Genomic DNA, 20692 nt, shown 5'->3' with positions numbered 1-20692 from the left:
CCTCATACTCCCAACTTTGTGGGAACAGTTTGGGGATGGCCCCTCCCTGTTCCAACATGACTGTGCACCAGTGTAAAAAGCAAAGTCTACAAAGACATGAGCGTGTTTAGTGTGGAAGTACTTGACTGTTATGCACAGAGCCTTGATCTCAACCTGATGTAACACCTTTGTGATTAAGTAGAGCTGAGCCAGGTCTTCTCGTCCAACATCATTGTTTAATCTCACAAATGCAATTCTGAAAGAATAATCAAAAATTTCCATAAATGTTGTAAAGACTTCCTAGAAGAGTTGAAGCTGTTATAGCTGCAAATGGTAGGACGGCATCACGTTTGTGAAGGAAGACGAGCAAATACTTTTGGCAATATAGTGTTCAAATGTTTGTTAAACCACTGATTCAATACCCAATACTTATATACGTTTGTAAAATGTTTCTTGTGGCTAGATATGTGTGTATTTTGTAACGTTTTTAAAAGTTATTCCATTATTCTAAAACCATCAGCACATCTGTCTGTTTGCGGTAAGTTGTGGTTGTAAAGTTTACATAGTGTATGTCATTTCACCAAAACCCCACAGCCAATTACGCTGAAGATGTTTTACTCCACCACACTTTTGCTCGTTTACTGAACATCGCGCGCAGCTCCATCTGCTCCGACAAGGAGAAGCTACCTCCTGTAAAACATGTTAAAATACGGTGGACTGGCAACTTTAATTAGATGTGAATTAACTGTCTGCTGTCTTGGAGGTGAAAATATATCCCAAGCCAGTAAAAACAGGAGTCTTGTTTCTGCAAGGTTGACATAATTTTAATGGAACGTTTCCCCTGTCACATGGCAGTGATACAGAGGATAAGAGATTTTATAATCTTAGGGGGAAATTTGTCCTTTACGCTGAGTAGAAGTGTAAAAAGTAGCACGGCCGGTGCTCTTAAAGTGCTGAACAAGCTAAAGTGTGTGTGTGCACCTGTGTGTCTGTCTGTGTTGTCTGGTTGTATACTTGTGTATCTATCTTTATGAAAAACAGTTTAAGTTTGAGACCCAAAATTTTAGGAGGTTGAGCACATTCTAGTAAGCACCTTTTTTTTTTAGACTAGGTTTAGGTTAATGTTACGTGTAAGGCTTTGAGTAAAGCATTGAATTGTAATGGTAAAGCTATAAAAGCTATATTTTTATATAGAATCACCCGACATGACTCAGTTATTCTTAAGGTCGGGGTTTGGGTTGGATTATCCACAGCGAATAAAAATCAATACAGTGCTCTAACAAGAACCATTATCACACATGCTCTGCAGGCTTGAACTTTTCCAGACAGCAACCAGCTGAGGTACAAGTCTGCTTTCAACCCTCTAGTCCCCCAATACAAAGTTAGTTTGATTACAGATTGTGCCATTGTGCACATAATGTAACTAATAGCACAGTTAGGAAGTTTAATTAGATTTGAATATAGTGCCTGCTGTCTCGGTGCATTCACTGCTAAGTGTAAGTGAGTGTGCTGCCTCCTGCACGCAGCTACCTCGCTTAAATGACGCAGGGGTGGCATGACAATTATGATATTTAAAAATGAATGTTTTTTGTGTTAATCATGAAATGAAAATTTGGTATCATGACAACCCTAGTTTCCTGTAGAGTAGAGACCAATCCCTGCTGTTTGCTGTCGAGAAAGTAAAATTCTGGAAAATGCTTGGTTTCTTTGTTCTTTTTGATATTTTCTTTTTATGATTGGAGCTGATTACCACTTTGTGTGTTTGTGTACACTTCAGTGTGCATGCATGTGTTATTTAGGATGTTCTGTGTAACTAATGTTGTGGCAACAGTGAGCCAGTGCACAGCTGTGATGCTGCAGCTTGGAGATGTACTCTGGTGATCTTTCTAAGGCCGATAGGTCAGCACTATTTGTTTATTGTGTGTGCCTGCCCTTAAAGAGAGTCTGTGTGTGAGTGAGGGAGGCAGGGACTCAGCAAACAGTCACTGCTGCTATTGGCACAGCAGGACAAAGAATTATAGATAAGGTCAGGCAAAAAGAAAAAGTAGACGGTCAGCTTTTTCATGGTTTCTTATTGACTTTCGTATCAAAAATTTCCTATCAGTGAAAAATTCCTGATTTCTTTTAGCACAGTTCTCTGCAGCTTTCAGATCCACTGTGATGTGTCATTTTTAAATGTCTTGCTTTTTCATTCTTTGCTTCAACGAGCAAACCCTATTAGGTTTCCTGGTAATGCTTTACATGTCTGTTTGTGTGCATGTGCAGACAACCTGCAAGTGTGCGTCTGTTCCCCAGTGGTGCAGGGTTTGTGGCAGTTTCAGAGGTCCTGGTTGGTGGAGTCTCCTCCTCCTGCCTGCTGGTAGCCACACAGGCAGCCAGCGTTACCTCTGCCTTGTTCAGGTATACACAAACATGTATGCTGCAAATATGTAAAAGAGTTACTTCTTGCCAAAGGGCGGTTGTGCAACTACATCCTGAGGAAACAGGCAACCTTTTAGGGTCTTTTAAAGCAAATTCTCTGTATAATTTTTTCTGATCTATTAGTGATAAAGTGACAGATAAAGTGACTGTGTGCATAAACAGACCTTTATGCACACAGTAAACACATTGGTAGCAGACATGTACAACAACACAGCATGACACAAAAAAGCAAAAACATACTTACACACTTAATTGATCGTTTGAGTTGTTTTAACCTCTGTGTAGGTCACACATGCGTGTACATACAGAACTACTTGATATCCACACCATGCCCTTCTGCAACGCTTGCTTGTTCTTCCCTGCACCATCCACCTACTCCACCCCTGATAATATCAAGTGTTTACTTTTGTGTTTGAATTCTTCAGACTCGACCACCAGTCCAGACCAGTCCAGTACGAGGCAATAATCAAGTTGATAGAGGCCATCACCAACAGATTTGTCAACCTAACGCTGCCCTCCCCCGCTCATCTGCGAAGCTCTGTGAGATTTTGTTTTATCTGCAAATGGAAAAATACGAGATCTGTCTCGTCTGTCAATCTGTGCCAGGTTTTACAGTGAGTGGTCACCACCACCCCACCACTCACTGTGGTTATCAGTTCTTTCAAAAGTCACACTGACACACAGAGCTCTCTTTGATGCCGTTTTTTGTCTGTCACCGCTGTTTTTTAAAGAGTCCTGATTCCTGCCAGGAATCAGGACTCTGATTCCTGCCAGGAATGAACAGTGTTGCAACAATGGTATTTAATGTGACTATCAACAAGTTTGCATGCATTTATATTCAAGCTGAAACATTAAAAGTAATAACCAGAGATATACACGTGAGTGGGTGATTCTTGTATAACAGAGGGGTCTCTTTCAGTCTGTTTTTATGAAGAAGTTCCATTATTTTAGATAGTACTTGTAAAGGATGATGGTTTTCTGTTTGATGTGATTTCCTGACTTTTGCATCATTTCTTCTCTCTTTTCTGCACTCCCTTTTTAACATGTCCCTCTGTTAATTTTCAGGGGAGAATGAAGAGGTCAGATCCCAGCAGCCAGGCTTTGAGGTCTGAAAGATTTCTGCTCCAGTCCCTGGTCTGTTTTCAGTCTGCCTGCAGGTCAGAATGTTGTTAAGTCAGTGGCATCACTGAATAAACGCATTTACAAAGTTTCATGAGTTTCTTACAGTATGTCTGTCGGATTTTCTCATATGGATGAAAAAAGCATAGGACTGAATCAATAACTATCGTAGAAGTACATCTTTTCTGTTTATCTGCAGATGAAAGCTTAATGAAATCCTTGGTATGAGTGTTTACAGATATATTTTTTGCATCTGTCTCTGTGTATTTTTTATAGGCAGGTTATTGTGTGTGTTTGATATCTGTTCAAGGCTGGCTGAGGAGTGTGCATCAGACCCTGTTTTGAAGGAGAACACATTTACAGCTCCATACAAGCACAGCGGTGCTCAGGACTCTCTAGAGTCTCTGTGTCAATGCCTGCTCCGCTGCTGTGACGCTGTCTGGATACCCACTGTTATAGTGAGAGCTGAAAACCATCACACACACACACATGCACCCAGATGTACATTAATCATCTTCTCATCTTAACCCCGTGTCTCTCTTTCATAGTCGTAACCAAACACTTGAGGAAATGATCAATTGCCGGCTGCTGTTTTCTGAGAAATAGGTCATGCTGATTATAATGCACCGTCTGGCGGCTCCTCTAAATGACTATACTAATAAGCACAGCCACACAGCCTCTGTCTACATTAGCTTTGCGTACACATGGACACGCGTGCCTATTGATCAGTGCCTCTGCTGTAGTGTTCGTAATTGTTTTTATGTTATATTTTGTTGGTTCTCTTCAGGCTAAAAAAATCAATCACACGGGAAAAAATTGTTTACAGTTTGTGGTTTGTTTTTGTCTGTAAATTCCTATGTGTGTAGAGGATGTGTGAGCGTGCACCCAGTGCCCCCATACTGCAGAACTTCTACTCTATCCTATCTTCCCAGTTCACCCTGCTTCCATCTCTCATGCCTGCCTTTGCAAATAAGCTCGGTGAGTTCTGAATAAACTCAAAGCAGTAGGTGTTTCATGATAAGAAATGATATCATAGAATGATGCACAGTATCATTCTTTTTTTGTCTGTGGTAAATCTTAGTCTTGAATAAGAATGTTTTCACAGGAGTCTATGCAGTACTTTGAAATACTAAGTACACTCATAGCTGCTTCCATTTGAATTATAAGCAGCAACCAGCTGATGCTGATCAACTGAGCTTTATTAACTTATCAACAGCAAGTCCAAGTATCTATATAAGACAAGTTTGCTGGTCTGGAACATTCAGGTATGAATGACACAATCTTCCCGGCAGTTGATATCTGAGCAATTTCGCCCGAGGTCAAACTGTGCAACGCTCAAGAGCTTGCAAATGAAACCAAGAGCCACATCCCAGGCTCTACAAAAAAACCAAAATAACATATCAGCACGAACACCTCACACTTAATGTGAAGCACGGTGGTGGAGGGGTGATGATTTGGGTTTGTTTTGCAGCCACAGGACCTGAGCACATTGCAGACACTGAGTCAAAAACGAACTCTTGTATATATCAAAGTAGTCAAGTGTCAAATGTGTCAGTTTGTCTGAAACAACAGATAACTGCATGTTGTCTAGGCTGCAAGGTTGTGTGTTGCAGCATCTATAAGAATTATTCCTAAACTGTTGTTCTTGTAATGGTTTATTGTATAGATAACAAATGGTATATAGGGCAGATTATTCACAAATTATAAAGCTGTTAGCAGACAAATGTAAGTTACTTTGGTATATTTAAAAAATACATGGTTATTGACACGGACACAATAAAATATTTTACTATGTATGCTACTGTAAGATCACCAAAAGACTTGTTCTAAATTATAAAGCTACTTTCCTGGATTATAAAGATTATAAAGAATGCTCCTTTAATGGAAATTTCCTAGTATAGCCAATAATATACTTTATATTAGATTTGTGGGTTTTTTTAACGTTCACAGAAAAGGGTGACTTCAGGTTTCCTGCATATTTAGATTTTAGCTTTATTATACCGGTAATACGATAATCTGTTGATTTATGAACACTTTGATGAAGTGAATTTACAGACGTTAACTGATAATGTAAACAAAACATTTTGACAATAAAACAAACAATTTTTGATTGACACACACGTGAACAGGAACTGCAATGGTTTACCACAAAGTTCAGTGGAGCAGTTCATGTGAATGTCTTCACCTTGCTGTGTATATAAAAACTTCCACATCTGAAAAGGGAAACCAGTGCGAATACTGGATATGCCTGCATTCTTTCTAATCACCAGCAGGAGGTGACTGCTCTAGTTGGAAAGTGTTTTTAATACATATTGGTGTTCATTTTGTGCTGATAATGGTCAGCATTAGAGTCAAAAAGTACGATGAAGAAGATTTAGCCTTTGCTTACCACATCATTTCCAAAAAATCACCGTGATGGTCAACAACGTCAGCTTGATGCTTCAAAAATGGCTGGTGTTACAGAGGCTACTTCCATCTTTTACATACAGTTTATGGCTTTACAGTGCAATGGGAAAGCACACTTAATTTTCACACCATGGCAGCACTAACTACACCACAATGTAAATACCACATTTGTTTGTCTGGAGGCCGATAGAACTCATTTACAGTGTAGTGAGATTCATGATATCAGTAGCTGAAACAGCTTGTAGAGCCCTCACAGCTCATGTTTCTAAATTAGCCGCTCCTTTGAGTCTTGTTATCGTTGGCTCTGCAGATATCACGGGTGGTATTTCTAGAAACATACAGCCAGCCCACATCACCCCGAGTCTCGAGGTCTCCGCGTGTCTGATCTTCACAGGAATACAAAATACAAACTAAATATATCCAAACAAGCCTGTTCGTTTAATCCAACTTGGCCAATTAAACGCTTTGCTTAAATGTTGTTTAAAGTCTTAAATTGTTTTACTAAATGAAATAAACAGAAGCAGTTTCATCACAAAGCTTTATTCCCAGCTAATCATATAAAAAGAAATTAAGCTCATTTTATTTCATCATCACCAACATATTGTGTTCACCGCCGAGCCACTGAACCTTTGATATGGTTAGATAACGTTTACAAAATGAAAATCTGGCTTTTGCACTGTTTGATGCCAGAAACAGTAATATCAACAGTTTATTCTACATTTATCAAAAGTGAGGCTAAATGCCTTAATTAAATTTGATATCGCTGTAGTGGGAAAACTATGCAGGCTCTTAAAAATTGGCTGTCAGCACGATGACAGAGAACTTGTTGCCTCTGGCGTCCAGACAAGCCAATGTGGTGACATTATAAACAAACCTAAGCTCGGTATTTGTCCTGGAAGCGCTTATCAAAGCAGAGCAGTTTCCTGCAGATGTGGCATAGGTCCATATGGACAAAGAAGAAAGCAATTTAGTTCCCTTATGGGATTAAAACATCTCTCTAATAAGTTTGAGGTGCTTTCTCTCACTGAAGCACTGGAATGGCCAAGATATTAAGTACAGCTTTACAGTATAGCCTTTTTTTCCTTTACTGAAGGCAAATTTGTCATAAGTCTTCAGTGATTCATTAAATTAAATTTAAAAATGATTTTGTGTTGCTTGGAAACTAATTTAAGATAAAAAAAAAAATGCAAAGGTTTGGGGATCATGAACTGATGGCACCTGTCTTTTACCAGCGCTTTTTCATCCCGGTGTTTCATAAAATGCATTTTTTTAGAGCCAGTTTGTGTCTAAACATGAGGTCTCCGTGGCTCGCTAGTGTGAGACCTGCAGCATCTGTGTTAGAAAGCTGAATGTGTTTTTCACTTATTTTTGCTTTTTTAACTCACTGATTCCCTTCATTTTTCCTCACTGTCACTAGTTACATTTAGGCACTGAAAACTACTGAGGCAGGGCTGAGAGAAAATTGTGTGCGAGTGGAAAAAAAATGTCGCTTTAAAACAGTAATCCCGCATGTTGGAAAATGACAAGTTATAACCTGTCAGTCACACATTATACCTAAAAGAAACCTTTTTTTGTCAGGACTCCCTTGCCTTCCTGTGAAAAACCACCCTGTGATTCAGAAGCTTGTAGAACCACATTTTGCAGAAATATCTTGAAGAAATGTTTTTCTGTGACGTTATCAGTGTCTGGCATCAGTGTGGTTCACTCTTCTTTAGACCATTGCTTCAGTTGATGCAGGTTTGTGGGCATTTGCTTATGCACAGCTTCCTTCCAACCGCAGGATTTCACTCTGATTGAGGTCTGGATTTGACATTCTGCTGCAGACTCTGCTGTGCGTTGGATCATTGTCCTGTTGCGTGACTCACTTTTGGCCAAACTTTAGATGTCAGCCCGACAGACAGAGGACTTCAGATTTTGAATCTAGACTAATTTGGTATACAGAGAAGCTGAGGGTCGACTCAATGGTCCCGTGATTACAAACAAACCTAAATGATCACCCTTCCACTGTGCTTGATAGTGTTGGTATGAGGTGTTGTCATTGTAGCTGATACTTGTTCTTTGTTCAGATCACCCTTTGCAAAACCTTTCCAAACAAGTCATACTTGTTCAGTCTTTTTCTAATTGTTCTGTAATAAACTGTAACATTTAAGATGGTAACAGAGGCCTGTAGAATCTGAGCTGTATTGCCAACAACAACTGGTAAGTCTCACCTAGTTGATCCTAATCAGCTACTACTACTCTGATAGGGTGGACATAGCAGTAAGGTGACATGACTTTAAATGTGACACATGACAGCCTAGAAATAAAAAAGAGCTTCTATTGCTCTTGCTCTTCCTCTTTCTCGTCATTTAAATTCATTGCTAAACTCGTCATTACAACACTGAGCTTTGGGTCGGTGTTTTCCTTAGAATTAGGCTGAAGATTAGAGCATGCACTTTTTTGTGTGTGTGTTTACTCTAACTGTCACGTTTTTTGTTAGTGGCTTTGATGTACCTCAGTGTTTGCATTATATAAATAGTGTTTTTGCTATCATCCTCATCTTCTTCCTCATTTCTCACTGTGTAGTAGTTTATTTATTCTGCTCTTCACCTCTTCTTCCCTCCAGCGTCCTCTGGTTTCTACAGACTGGCTGTGGAACACAAAGGCCTCCTCTGTGCAGGAAACAGGTACATTGTAAGAGGATAACCTGAGGACACACACACACAGAGACACACACGACAATTAAAACTGCAGCGGCGCACGCGTGTTTCTCTACACTGTGTGTATCCAGCCGCGGTGGCTCTGTGAGCCGAGCTGCTATTATCATTCTCTGTCGAAGCACATTTAGCAATGAGGCAGATAACACAGACTGAGGCATCTGTCATTTTTGAGTCACTCTACTTATTTTTCCAATAAGCCAGTCTTCTCAGCAGTGTGTCTGTCTCTAAGCGATGGATCTACTACTTCAAAGTCCACAGTGTGCTTTTGTATTGTGTGTGCTTTGTTTTTCACATGTAAGCATATGCGCTTTTGTGGGTCTTTGCGTTAGAGTGTGCCTTTTTTTGTGTTCGTATACTAGTGTGGTCATAAATGTGGTTTACTTGATAGGCTTAAGCCCACCCCCCGTGCTCTGAGCTGTAATGAAACTAAACACTGTGCATTTCATCTTTGAGAGAAGTTTGTCAAAGCACATCCTGTCCTCGGTTTTACAGTTAGTTCTTAGCTGTATTGACCGCGCATTGAGCGGTAATTGTTCACTGTTTGTCTCTGGTGCCCTCATTATCTCTTTTTTTAAATCTTTTTTTCCTTTGGTGTGTTTGTTTGTGTGTGTGTTCAAGCTCCTTTGCATTTCTCCCTCTCACTCACTCTTTCAGGAACCCAAATCTGAATGCATCTTGCTGTGGTTTTCTACAGAAACTCAGTATGTGTCTTCTCTCCCCGTCAGACCTTCCTTCTGGCTCCCACCAGCACGGTATGCAAATACATGCACGTTTGCACCACACACGGAGACATGCAGTCAGGGTAAAATCCCTGTTGTTGCTCTCAGCCTCTGAGCAGTGATGTCATGCTGCCAGTTTTCTGAGAAATATTGAACTGTCATTGCAGTTTTTCCGAATAGGCTAGGTCAGTGTGTCACCAAAGCGCGTCTTAGCTGTAGCTGAGGAGTTCAACTGTTTTTTCCCCATTCACAGCTTAATCAAATATTTACTGCCTGTCTGTATTAAAGTGATACATGTAGGTATAGTTCATACTCGGCAAACTAAATCAAACTGACTTCATGTTACATTCAGCAGGTGCTTCTTCATCAAAGCCTTCATTATACATTTTTTTACCCAGAACTGCTGCCATGAACTGACAAAATTATGCTGGATTTAAAAAGTAAATAAGGTTCTTTTGCAGTTTTGCTTTAGTTTTTCTTTGTCGCATGCCTGCTTCCTCGCCCACTCAGGCTGACGCTCTCTCTCTTTCGTCTTTATGTTGACTTTAAACATCAAAAACTCGAGCGAGAGTCTCATTTCCATCTGACTCACCTGTTCTTTTGAGTTAAGTTAACTCTGTTCTTAAGGAGGGTCTCAAAGCCAGCTTGGCTGACAGTCAACAGGCAAGCTTATGAAAAAAACAAAGAAAGTGTTTGCACGTTGACTAACAAGAGCTCCGGTTTCTGTTTAGGATGAAAGGAAGGGAACCAGGTGTGCGGACTATAAACATGGTGATTGTGTTAACTGGCTTTGAATTGTATTTCCTATGTGAGAGAGCTCAGGCCAAGGCTTTTAAATGTCAGCGCGCTTTATGACACATAGGTACGCACAGGTAACGTTTCCAATTCCAAGTGCTGGTTGCTTTTAATTCCGTTACACGGAAGCAAATGCACAAACTCCATACACTTCCTTATCTCACACCACTGCAGCATCCACTAAAATAAAGAGCAAAGAAAAGCAGCTCATTGGTAACTGCAGCTGTCCCCCGCAGATGTGTCTGTGTGACACTGTCACCAGAGTGGAGTAAAATATTTCTTTGAGGTAATGAGATGTAAGAGTTGTACGAGCAAGTAAGCGTGTGTGTGTGTGTGTGTGATGGTGAATAATGAGTTTGGCAGAGCGAGAGTCCTGTTTGTTTCTTTTCCTGCCTGTCACCATCTTCCTCCCTTTTATCATCCTTATCAGGTTCCATTTCATTTTCAGCCTCTTGCTTTTCCTCATTTTTCTTCCCTCTCATCTTGAAATTTTCCTATCACACTTTACAGTGTATGTTTTTCAAGTTTTAAGCAGATTTTTTTCCCTGTCTGTCATGTCCTGCTTTGTGTACAGTCTCATTAGTGCTTTTAAGATTTAATGTTACTGATTACTCCTGTGATACATCACAGCGTGTCATCGGTATTGTGCTTTAAAGATATCTGCTAATCTCATGTGAATGTTTAAGAAAAGGCTCTTGTCCTCTCGTCTCGGATTACTTTTCTGTTCTTTAGGACCTGAACAGGAGGCAGTGTGTCACTGCTGCCTGCTGTGTGGGTCTAGTTCTTTTTTCTTTCCCATCTGTTGTCCCCTTTCTCATCTTCTTCATCTGTCTAGCCTTTGCTGTATTCCTCTCTGTCCCAGTCTTCCCTCTTAAACTCAGTACAACCCCCTATTCTTCTTCACTCCTCACTCTTTGACTCTTTCCCTGGAGGTGATGGCTGCATTGGTGACTGGAGCCCTTCTTACTTTCCTCTGGTTTGTAAACAGTATATTTTCTTACTTACAGTTACCCTCCAGACCACAGAGCTCACTGTTGCCACCCTCTCTCTCTCTCTCTCTCTCCTTTTCCTGTGCTTTTTGTGCCTTTTTCCTCATTTCATTCTTTATTTTCTTTGTTGCACTTCCCGCAGACGCTGTTGGAGCTTTACTGTATATCCACTGTGTAGTCATGGATCAGGGTCTGTGCCTTCCCTGTGCCGTCCTTCTCCTTCTCTTCTCCTTTTTCTCTAACACTGCTTTCCTGCTTGAGCCCTTCTGTCTTTCATCTTCATCTGGCTCCTTTTTTCATGTTTTACGTTTTCATGTTCCCTCTTATGCTCCCTTTCATTTCACACCCATCATTCTATCGGCTTTTTAATCCATCCTAATTTTTCTACATAATGTAACAGAATGTGTTTTTTCAGATAATATTATAAGACATTAATTAAAGCTTTTCCATGTTTCCTTAATGATGGTGTTATAGTTGGATTTGTTTGGATATCAGTCAAGCCTCACTCGTTTTTGCCTGTAAAAGAGTGTTTTTTCATAAACATCAGCTTTGTCATGCCTTCAGTTGTATAAAAATAATAAAAAAAAAAATTAGTGAGTAATACTTATTTGGAAAATTGGCCTCAGGGCCTCTTCTGCTGTGTTCTGTTTTATTTCCACCACCTCTCGCCTTCATTCATATCCTCTCATTCTCTCCACCTTCTCTTGTTGCTTTCTCGCTCTCTGTCTCAAACCTTCTTCTCTTCTCAATTCTAGCATTGATTGCATTTCTCCTTTCTGTTTCATCACCTTGCTTGTCCCTCAGATCTGAAGGAGGTGGAAAATCTACTGCTGCACAACCTTCCCTCTTTGTGTTATCGCCTGTCTGAGTGGCCCTCTGTGCTGTGTGAATATCAAGGACCACAGGCTCCGAAATACTGCCTGGTGATAGTGCTGTACCTCGCCCTGCAGCAAGGAGACAGGTAATAATGCACACAAGCAGCAGGGATATATTTAGATATATACAAGCACTCTTGGGATAAATTATTATGTACTTCAGCATTGAACATCACAAACAGTTTGTTCAATTTAAGTGCCCGGCAACCTTGTGATATAAGCTGTTATTTTATTTATTTATTTATTTTGTGGAAATAAAAATAACCGATGCATATTTTAGCATCAGCATCATTTTTCTTATGTATCTAAGCACTTGTGCAGAGTAAACATTTGTCTCTATCGTATATTGACATGGACCTTATTGAATATTACATTTTTCCGACTATTTGGAAAGGATTGTACATTTTTGCAATTAAAGTAGTTTTGGAAAATTTTGGTTCATGTGGATATGACCAAACATCTGGCACTCTCAAAGCCTTGTTTAGCTATGCTGTAGTTCATACTTTGAGAGCAGAAAAGGCAACATTTGAGCTATATTACTGTGTTTACATAACCAAAATCTCAAGATGATGAATGCAGTCGTGCTATATCGAATATATCAGACTTGTATGAATATAAATTCGTCTGGTTTCACACGTGATTGCAGCTCTCTCCTTGTTCTTCTGCCGTGGCCCGTCGAAGGTGGTCTCAAATGCATTTTTTATAACCTGAGAAAAACAACGTGTCGGCTTCTTGGAAAGTTTAATTTTTCTTTCTGCGACTCCTCGGCTATGCATTAACCTCCTGGGAAGGCGATGAAAGCCTCTCCCTGCCACTGCGCGGTCTCATCAAGATTATGAGAGATGTGGCCAGAGATTAACATAGCGTGGGAGGGCTGAGGGTGCGTGTTGTTTGTATACTCAGGGATAGGATCCCTGAATGTGTGTGTTGATCTTTTGTATATGTTTTAGTGCGTTTGTGTTGATTTCCGTGCGAGAAAGAGAGATATCGAGTTTCTTTCGTCAGCGTGTCCCTTGGGGCACTTTGTCTTTATGTGAACTTTGAATACTGCAATTAATCAACAGTTAATATGTGTGTTTGTTTGTGTGTGTGTGTAATCCAGGCTCCTCCCTGACCAGATAGTCTTCTCCAATGTTGTGTGGCTGTTGCGCTCTGTGCAGGAGCAGGGCTGTGTCCTGCCTCACTCTGTGCTCCGCTCTGCCCTCTACCTGCTGGCACTGACACAGGACAAGAGCCCCTCACTCGATGGGGTAACTCCGAGCCAAAATCAAAACACACACAGTAACTTTGAAAACTTTTAAAGCAGTCACTACTTACAGTACAGCGTCACCGTGGAAGTAACGTTTAAACTTTACCTAGATTTCAGGCTTCTCTGCTATTATGGTGCCTTAAGGCTCCAGTATTTTTAACTTTTCTTTTCCTTTTTTTTAACCTTTATCACTTTTACTGCCAAAACACGCTGACAGAAGACACGTCTGCCTCGGTTTGAAAAAAAGTTATTTTTTTTAAATGTTGTGTTCAGTAAATCAGTCTAACAATATGAAACAGATTGAAGGTTGAGATATTTGTACTGACAAGCAATGCCATATTAATGTGTCAGGATCTCATCAGTTTGAATGTGTTCAGTATTTTTTTTTCCTCGTGCACAGACGAAAGAGCGGCGCGTACGGAGCCGATGCTTCTTTTTTTTCTTTTTCATGATTGAATATGGAAACCATTTTTGAGCAGGCTTAGAAATACTTAGAGTCAGAGCTTGACTGCTCGTGTTCATCTCTTGATACAAAATCTATATTGTGCTGTAGAGAATTCACCAGCAAAGAATTTTAACTATAGTTGAGCATCACAGAAGAAAAAAACATGAAAAATGCGCCCTTCTTTATTTCAAAGAGTATTACGCGGCCTCTCTGAGACTACTCAATATTATATACCTTACATGTGAATAAAAATAGATTACAGAAGAGTTGCTCCTCTGTTTAAGGGCTCTGCCTCAGTAGGGTTTCAAAAGAGATCCTCCTCCGGATTGTGAAGAAAATTATTTTCAAAACTGCAAGTTTTTAACTTGGATGTGTACACTCAACTCAAAGAGAGTACTTTGACTTCATCAATCTTTCTTCACCATGTTATTAAAGGCTTCTTTGAATTGCATCAGCAAGGCACTCTCCTCCTGCCAAAGCTTCTCTTCGCTCTACTTTCACCATGCTGCGCTGATCCACTTCATGTGTCGATACCCAGAGCTGGCAGAGAAATTTGCCGCCGTGGTCTTGGAGCTGTGGTTGACCAAGGAACAGGACACAAACACAGGGCCTACCCCGGTAATGAGACATTTGCTTAAACTGTATCCCAGCAAGTATTTCTGAATAATTCAGTGATTTTACTGAACTCAATTTGCTTGTTTCACTCCGGCAACTTTCACTAATTAGTTTCACTCTGACAGAGCAAGTCTTAGAGACACATTGGGGTGTGTTTTCCTGAATTCCCTTCAACTCTGGTAAGTCAGAGTTGATGAAAAGGTGGCTGGGTTTCATCTGTGCTTATAGGCAGACACACAGGAGGAGAAAGAAAGCTGTGCAGATGAGAGGTCGGATCAGAAGACAGACACAGAAACCATGGAGCTGCTGTCTGTGATGGAGAAGTACCCAGCTGTCATACTGACCCTCCTGGTGAGAGCCAGAGACCTTGAATAAGAGTTCAGAGTTAATGACTTTGCGATATTCAAACGAACACATTTTTATGCAGCTGAATGCTGCAGTGTAAAGGGAGCTGTTTGGAATAAAAATTTGAATCGAGCATGGAGTAAATTCTCCGTGCCAGCCCCACGTCATACCCTCCTAAATATCCAGCTTGCAGATCGCATATAGGACATGCTGTTTAAGCTTCTTTAACCTGCCCACAGTTGCTGCCCACACAAGCCACTGTACCAGTCACCTCCACCACAGATCCTCCTTTTCATGCTGTGCCTGACTTAATCAGTTTCATATTTGTAGTCACCGATGTCTTCTCTGTTCTGTATCGGGGTCTCGCTGCTGCTCACATGTATGCACATGAAAGGGTGGGGAGGTCCCAGAAAGAGCCATGCTGCCATATGTAATTCCTCTTTAGGCTGCAAATGTCTTCATTGAAGTGATTCGCTTTACTGCTTTGGGATAATAGTGTTACCAAGAGATATTCTAAATGGATGTGGCTTCTTTGTTGTGACTTTTTGACCACAGGACATGGTTTGCACCAGAGAGGCTCCTCTAGCTGAGCGAGTGTTGGGTGTACTAGAAGTTCTTCTGGGAGGTCAAAGAGGCTACAACATAAACCTGTGTACAAAGCTAAGACCAGCCTTGCTCCAGGCTCTACAGCGGGTCAGTGTGGTGAACACAGACCATTGGTTTGAACAGGAATACTCTGCACAGGGTAAGAAACACAGAGCTTATATTGTAACACCTCTAGCATCTTCAAAGCAAAATAATCTTTACAGGAATCAGCGTAACTGTGGCTCTATTGTATTTAAATTAATGAGAATAGATGCACCAGAATAGAAAAGATGAAACAAAATTCACTTTAATTTTTTTCTTTTTCTTTTTTTCCCCAAAATGTACCAGGTAACATTTTTATCAGCTTCATGGAGAGCTGATTAAAAAAATTGAGAGAGCAGTTTTAATTCAAACTTCTGCAAGCTCTCTCTGGGAAATACAGAGATAAACCGCACAGCATAAAACCTCTGGCGGCAGCTTCGCGCACTCGCCGTGCAGCGATGAAGCGGTAGTGGAGTCTTTCATTTAAAGTTAATGTGCCTCAATCAGGGAAAGCGTATAGTATAATATGTGTGATTCCAATTGTTTTTATAGCACAACAGTTTTTAAGTAGGCTCTGCTGTGAACGGCGTCCTGTCTGTTGTATCTGTGTGCAGAGACATTTATTATTAAAACATGTTTAAAGGTGTATGTACACAAACAGTCAGCGTGTAGTGTGCGGTGCAAAAGTCTCAAACCACTCCTCATTTCTTGCTGTCTTTCTTGCTTTCTTGCTGCCGACAAGTCAGACTACCCGAACATTTTCAGGGATGCTTGTTTGTTTGTCATTCATCATTCAAGCAGAAAAAAGTACCTACTGTAACTCAAGGGATGAACCAGTGGTGTGTCTATACATAACAGACATCCTAGCAAAGAGCCACTTCTCAGTTGCATCTTTTGGCACTTCATTATTAGAAGCCTGCTCTAAAGCCACAGTGTTTGCATTTCTTTAGTTGACTATGAAAAATGCCAAAGCTAACACAGTTAGCGTAAAATAGTGTTTTTCTGCCACCAAGTTGATTACCAAAGAGCTGCTAGCTAAAAACTTAGTGTATCTGGTATGGTGTTGCAATTACTAGACACTGGGAGCAGACATAGACCAACAATAAAAGGCTTATAAGGTTTATTTAGAGACTGAATTAAGTTAACAACAGGCAGATGAGCAATTAGGCAGCTAGTGTTTCTGTCAGATGAGCCCAGAGAGGGTCCGCAGAGAGGGAGACTGGTAGTTAGTGAAGGTAGCAGCAATAGAGATGTGCAAGGGTTATTCAGCTCTTGTTAGATTCTGTGTTTGAGTCGTGGAGGAGTAGCAGGTGGGCAGACTGAAATCCAGGGTAGGCGAAGAAAGCTTAATGGAGAGTGGGCAGGTAGGGGCTGACTGACTCTTAGAGTGGAAGAGGAAAATGGCCAGCTGTGATCTTTAGACTCCTCAAGAGAGCACAAGTAGCTTCACCAGGAAACGAACAACGAACTCCAGGCAGGCGAAGAAAGAGAATTAGAGCAGAAAAGACAACGGCAAAAACTAAACTGGAAGATCTAATTTTGAGAGAACAACTGCCTCAGCCGGTCCTTAAGTACCGTAATGAGGCAATGGGCGCAAGTGCGTGAGTGGCGGCTTCGCCTGTGGGTGGAGACACAGGTAAAGCCCACCTCTCTGTCTGAGAGAACAGAGAGAGACAGAAGGAGAAAACAGAGGGGAAAACAGCCTGCCCAGACCCTAACAATATCTCAGCACAGTGTGCAGTGTGTCCTTGAGAAAAATGAGGAAAATGGACAAATGGAGGAAAGGAAGAAGTGGCAGACCTAAAAAACTATCTGTAGTAGGTAAGCAGTATCTGAAAGGCATGCCCTTTAGAAAGAGGAAAAGAGATTTATCTGATCCTTCAGATGATTCATCTACTTAAACAGAGCTAATATAAAATGAAGTTAAGGCACAAAATAAAATAAAAATAAACAGGTAATTTTAAGAAAATCTGTTATAGCAATAAGAATCTAAACAGCCTTGTTGAATAGAAAAGGTTTTGAAAAGAGTCCACAGAATCGGCTAAATGTAGTTTAGTGGGAGACTGTTCTAAAGCCTTGGTGCCACAGACTGAAAGGCTCCGTCCTCGCTAGTGTTTAATCTTGTCTGACGAACAGCTAACAAATCCTGAGCCTGGTGGCCATCAAGAAGCTATTCATAGTGAAGGTAAACAGGCACAAAAGCTGAGATATGCCCATGTACACAAGAACTGGACTGAAAATCAGTGGCGACTGGTCTGATGTAGTGATGAATCCAAAGTAAAATTTATGGTGCAAATCATCATCCATCTGTACAGCGGTTACAAGAGAGGTGCAATGGTGAGTGTTTACAGCCATCTGTAAAACCGGGTGGAGGCTCTGATGTGATTTGGGGCTGCACTTTATACAGTGTTGTTGGGGATCTGGTCAAGATTGATAGAATTATGAACGCAGAATAGTGCAGTACCATCTGGAAAGCATCTGATTGGCAACGGCTTCATTTTTCAGCGATAATAAATGATCCCAAACGTACTGCCAGTGCAGTAAAAGCATACCTGGATAGGATAAAAACCACACAGTGGAACACTATCAGTTATGGATTTTCCTTCCCAGAGCCCAGACCGCAACATTATTGAAGCAGAGGACAGAACAAAAGGCAGCCGACACCCAAAGAAGCAACTATTCCTGAAGACTGCTTAAAGAAATGACAAGAAAGCTGCCTAAGAGAGTCCAGACTGTGTCAAAGAATAAAGGTGCTCATGCCAAATATAGACTTTATAATATTCTGTATTTCCATGTATGTTTGCACGTTTCAATAAATTCCTGTGTCTATTTCCTTTTTTCCAAAAATGGCATAATATAAAGAAAGTAGAGGTTCTTAAGTCCCATGTGATAGATTTTTAATACAAGTATAATTTCTAATATATGTACTTATGAGGGGTGGATCAAGACTTTTGCACATTACTGTCTTTTTTTAAACTCAAAGTATATTGATAAATTAATTTTCACTTTACAACGTGACCTCTCAGACTCTGTGTTTACTTCCACCGAAAATGTGTTCTCAGCTCTGTTTTTTAAACCTTGATCCCGAATTTAGGGATGAGCGCTAATGCCTTAATAACTGTGTTAATAATTATGACTCTGTGGTTACAAAACACAGCACTATACTAATAGATTAATTTTCTCACACATAAAGTGATTCACCATTCTGAATGAATGAATTCACCACTCAGCGTCGCGCATCGACATTAATGCCAGCTGATTCGGCTTCATGCTCACTTATCTCTCATTAAATCACGGATACGGTTAATTACAGTCGATGTATAGAGGTAAACGTTGCAGCTCGGCCCCCAGAGTTTGAGTTTCATCATGTGGGACACTGTTTTGTTCGTCTTTCTTAGTCATCCAAATGAAAACATTTTGTAGCAAATAAAAGTTTCAGCTGTTTCAAACCCACTCAGCACAAGCTCATCCACACAGTACACAGGAACACATCCACCTGCAGGGTGAGGTAGTCGGCTCCCACACAGTGAGACATAATAGATCAAACGCATGTCGGGCTTTTTTTCTCCCCACACAGCAGACACTGAAAGATTTATCCAAGTGAAGCAGCAGCAGCCACACCTGAGCTGTTTGGTTTGAGATGCCCTTCTCATCATTTTGACTTGAAAAGAAAAAAGATTTTAATTTTTTAAAGATTAAAAAGAGCTATTTTTGATTTATTGTCTCTCCACAGTTATTAACACAGTTTATTACTCAGGCTTTTCACCACAGCTCAAACGAAGAAGGATAACATGCTGTTGATTGGTGAGCTTTTCTGTATCTAGGATACCAAATTTAATTGAATTAAATTAGGGAAATTTAGCAAGTTTATGCGTCTTCGTGTTTGCAGATGTTGTTAGTTCTTCTGGCATAAATAATCAAAAACGAATGGAAGCTAGTAGAATAGTAATATATTAAAAATGCATTTGTATTTTGTTTAAAGAAAAACAACTTCACAATCAATTCATCTTTTGCTCCATAACCGTGACGTGAGCGTGCCAAGATGTTTTACTGGGGGTTAAAAATAACAGTTGGCATATACCATAATAAAACATCTATTAAGTAATGTACACGGATTAATTGGAGCATTTGGCACAATGTCTTGTGTGATATAATGGAAAGCACTTAGGCTAATTATTCTCAAATATGGAAAGCAACTTTTGAAAGGATACCTGCGCTGATTTATGTTTGCGAGTCCATTTTCTCTGGCAGCATTTTCTTTCTGCCTTAAACGATTGTTATAGTGACATTCAGAGATAGCGGAAGAGCTGTTTAATGATAATTGTGTTTTTTCTTCTTTTTCAAATTAGTACATTTGCAGAAAAGCACAGCTGTTCAGATAAGAACATTTATTGCAGAGCAAACATGGGCACAAAGATTATATTGACTTGAATTGATTTAAATTAAAGAAAAATTTGTGGCAATCGAATGAGGCTTGGTATATCCTAGAATATGACTTAGCAGCAGCTGGACACAGTGCTCAGTTTAAGTGCAGTGCTATTTCTTATAACCATCCTGCCATATAAATCTCATTTTAAGTGAACTGGAATAACAAAGACTCCTAAAATATGGTTAGTTTTGAATTGGATTAAAATGGCAAGAAAAAGTCTCCGTCGCCTCTGATTAATGCTGGAAGGAAAAAACTTTTAAACCGCTCGTAAAATGAATTCCTCGAACAGGCAGTGGAAGGTGAGATACCATAAACTGGGGTATAGCTGGACACAGTCAGATTAGGTCAGACAATTTCACTTCACTTGTTTTGCTCATAGACTGTATTTAGTAGATGGACGTAGCCATCATGATGCCACCCATCAGTTTGTGCACTCTTCAGGTTGAAGTCTTATGGTGGGAGCCACCTTAACTCTCTGGAATGCTAAGTTATCAGATAATGCTAGCATAGCCACAGATACCAGATTATTTAAAACTACAAATCACTCACCAAAGCTGCCATATAAACTGTAACAGGCTTCAGTTCAAATTATTTGTCAGATTATTGTATTAAAAATACTCCAAAACGAACCAAAGACACGGTGGAGAGGTCCACTACACTGACTACAGTTTGTGGAGTTAAAGGACAGTAGACAGTGACTGGCTAAAGCTGGCAATGTCTGAACATTCATTAGCTATACCAGCTAGAACATTTTGTTTACCAGGCTTGTAAACATGTTTATTTCATCTCTGAATTTGTGCATTTTATGATGGATGTGTACAGCCATTCGTTTGCTTTTGGATTTGCTTGTGGAGCCAACAAAGGAAATTTAGGAAAAACGTGTTTTTGGCTCTTCTCTGTTGACTTAATTTACATTAAACAATTATATATGTAGGATTGGTCGTTATTACCATTTCACTCAATCAGTTCACATTTGAATT

The 20692-nt window shown here is 40.2% G+C and overlaps 1 protein-coding gene across 5 annotated transcripts in view; it reads left to right on the top strand.

The window, feature by feature from the left end:
• mei1 (meiotic double-stranded break formation protein 1) overlaps positions 1 to 20692 on the top strand; it is an 83567-nt gene that overhangs the window by 41826 nt on the left and 21049 nt on the right. For all 5 annotated transcript variants that reach the window (XR_437165.2, XM_087839612.1, XM_006797941.2 and 2 more), the window contains exons 12-23: positions 2245 to 2379; positions 2826 to 2940; positions 3466 to 3557; positions 3830 to 3977; positions 4386 to 4497; positions 8531 to 8591; positions 9279 to 9376; positions 11932 to 12088; positions 13105 to 13252; positions 14132 to 14314; positions 14540 to 14662; positions 15212 to 15401. Coding sequence is in view for 4 of the 5 variants with exons in the window: in XM_087839612.1 (XP_087695738.1) it covers positions 2245 to 2379; positions 2826 to 2940; positions 3466 to 3557; positions 3830 to 3977; positions 4386 to 4497; positions 8531 to 8591; positions 9279 to 9376; positions 11932 to 12088; positions 13105 to 13252; positions 14132 to 14314; positions 14540 to 14662; positions 15212 to 15401 (1562 nt within the window). In the remaining variant the exon portion in view is untranslated. The remainder of the gene's footprint in view (positions 1 to 2244; positions 2380 to 2825; positions 2941 to 3465; positions 3558 to 3829; positions 3978 to 4385; positions 4498 to 8530; positions 8592 to 9278; positions 9377 to 11931; positions 12089 to 13104; positions 13253 to 14131; positions 14315 to 14539; positions 14663 to 15211; positions 15402 to 20692) is intronic.

Source organism: Neolamprologus brichardi, chromosome 4 (assembly GCF_056152115.1).
Source record: "Neolamprologus brichardi isolate AB-2024 chromosome 4, ASM5615211v1, whole genome shotgun sequence".
Lineage (NCBI taxonomy): Eukaryota > Metazoa > Chordata > Actinopteri > Cichliformes > Cichlidae > Neolamprologus > Neolamprologus brichardi.
Note: the sequence above shows the minus strand (reverse complement) of the source record. Positions and strands in the feature narration are given on the sequence as shown.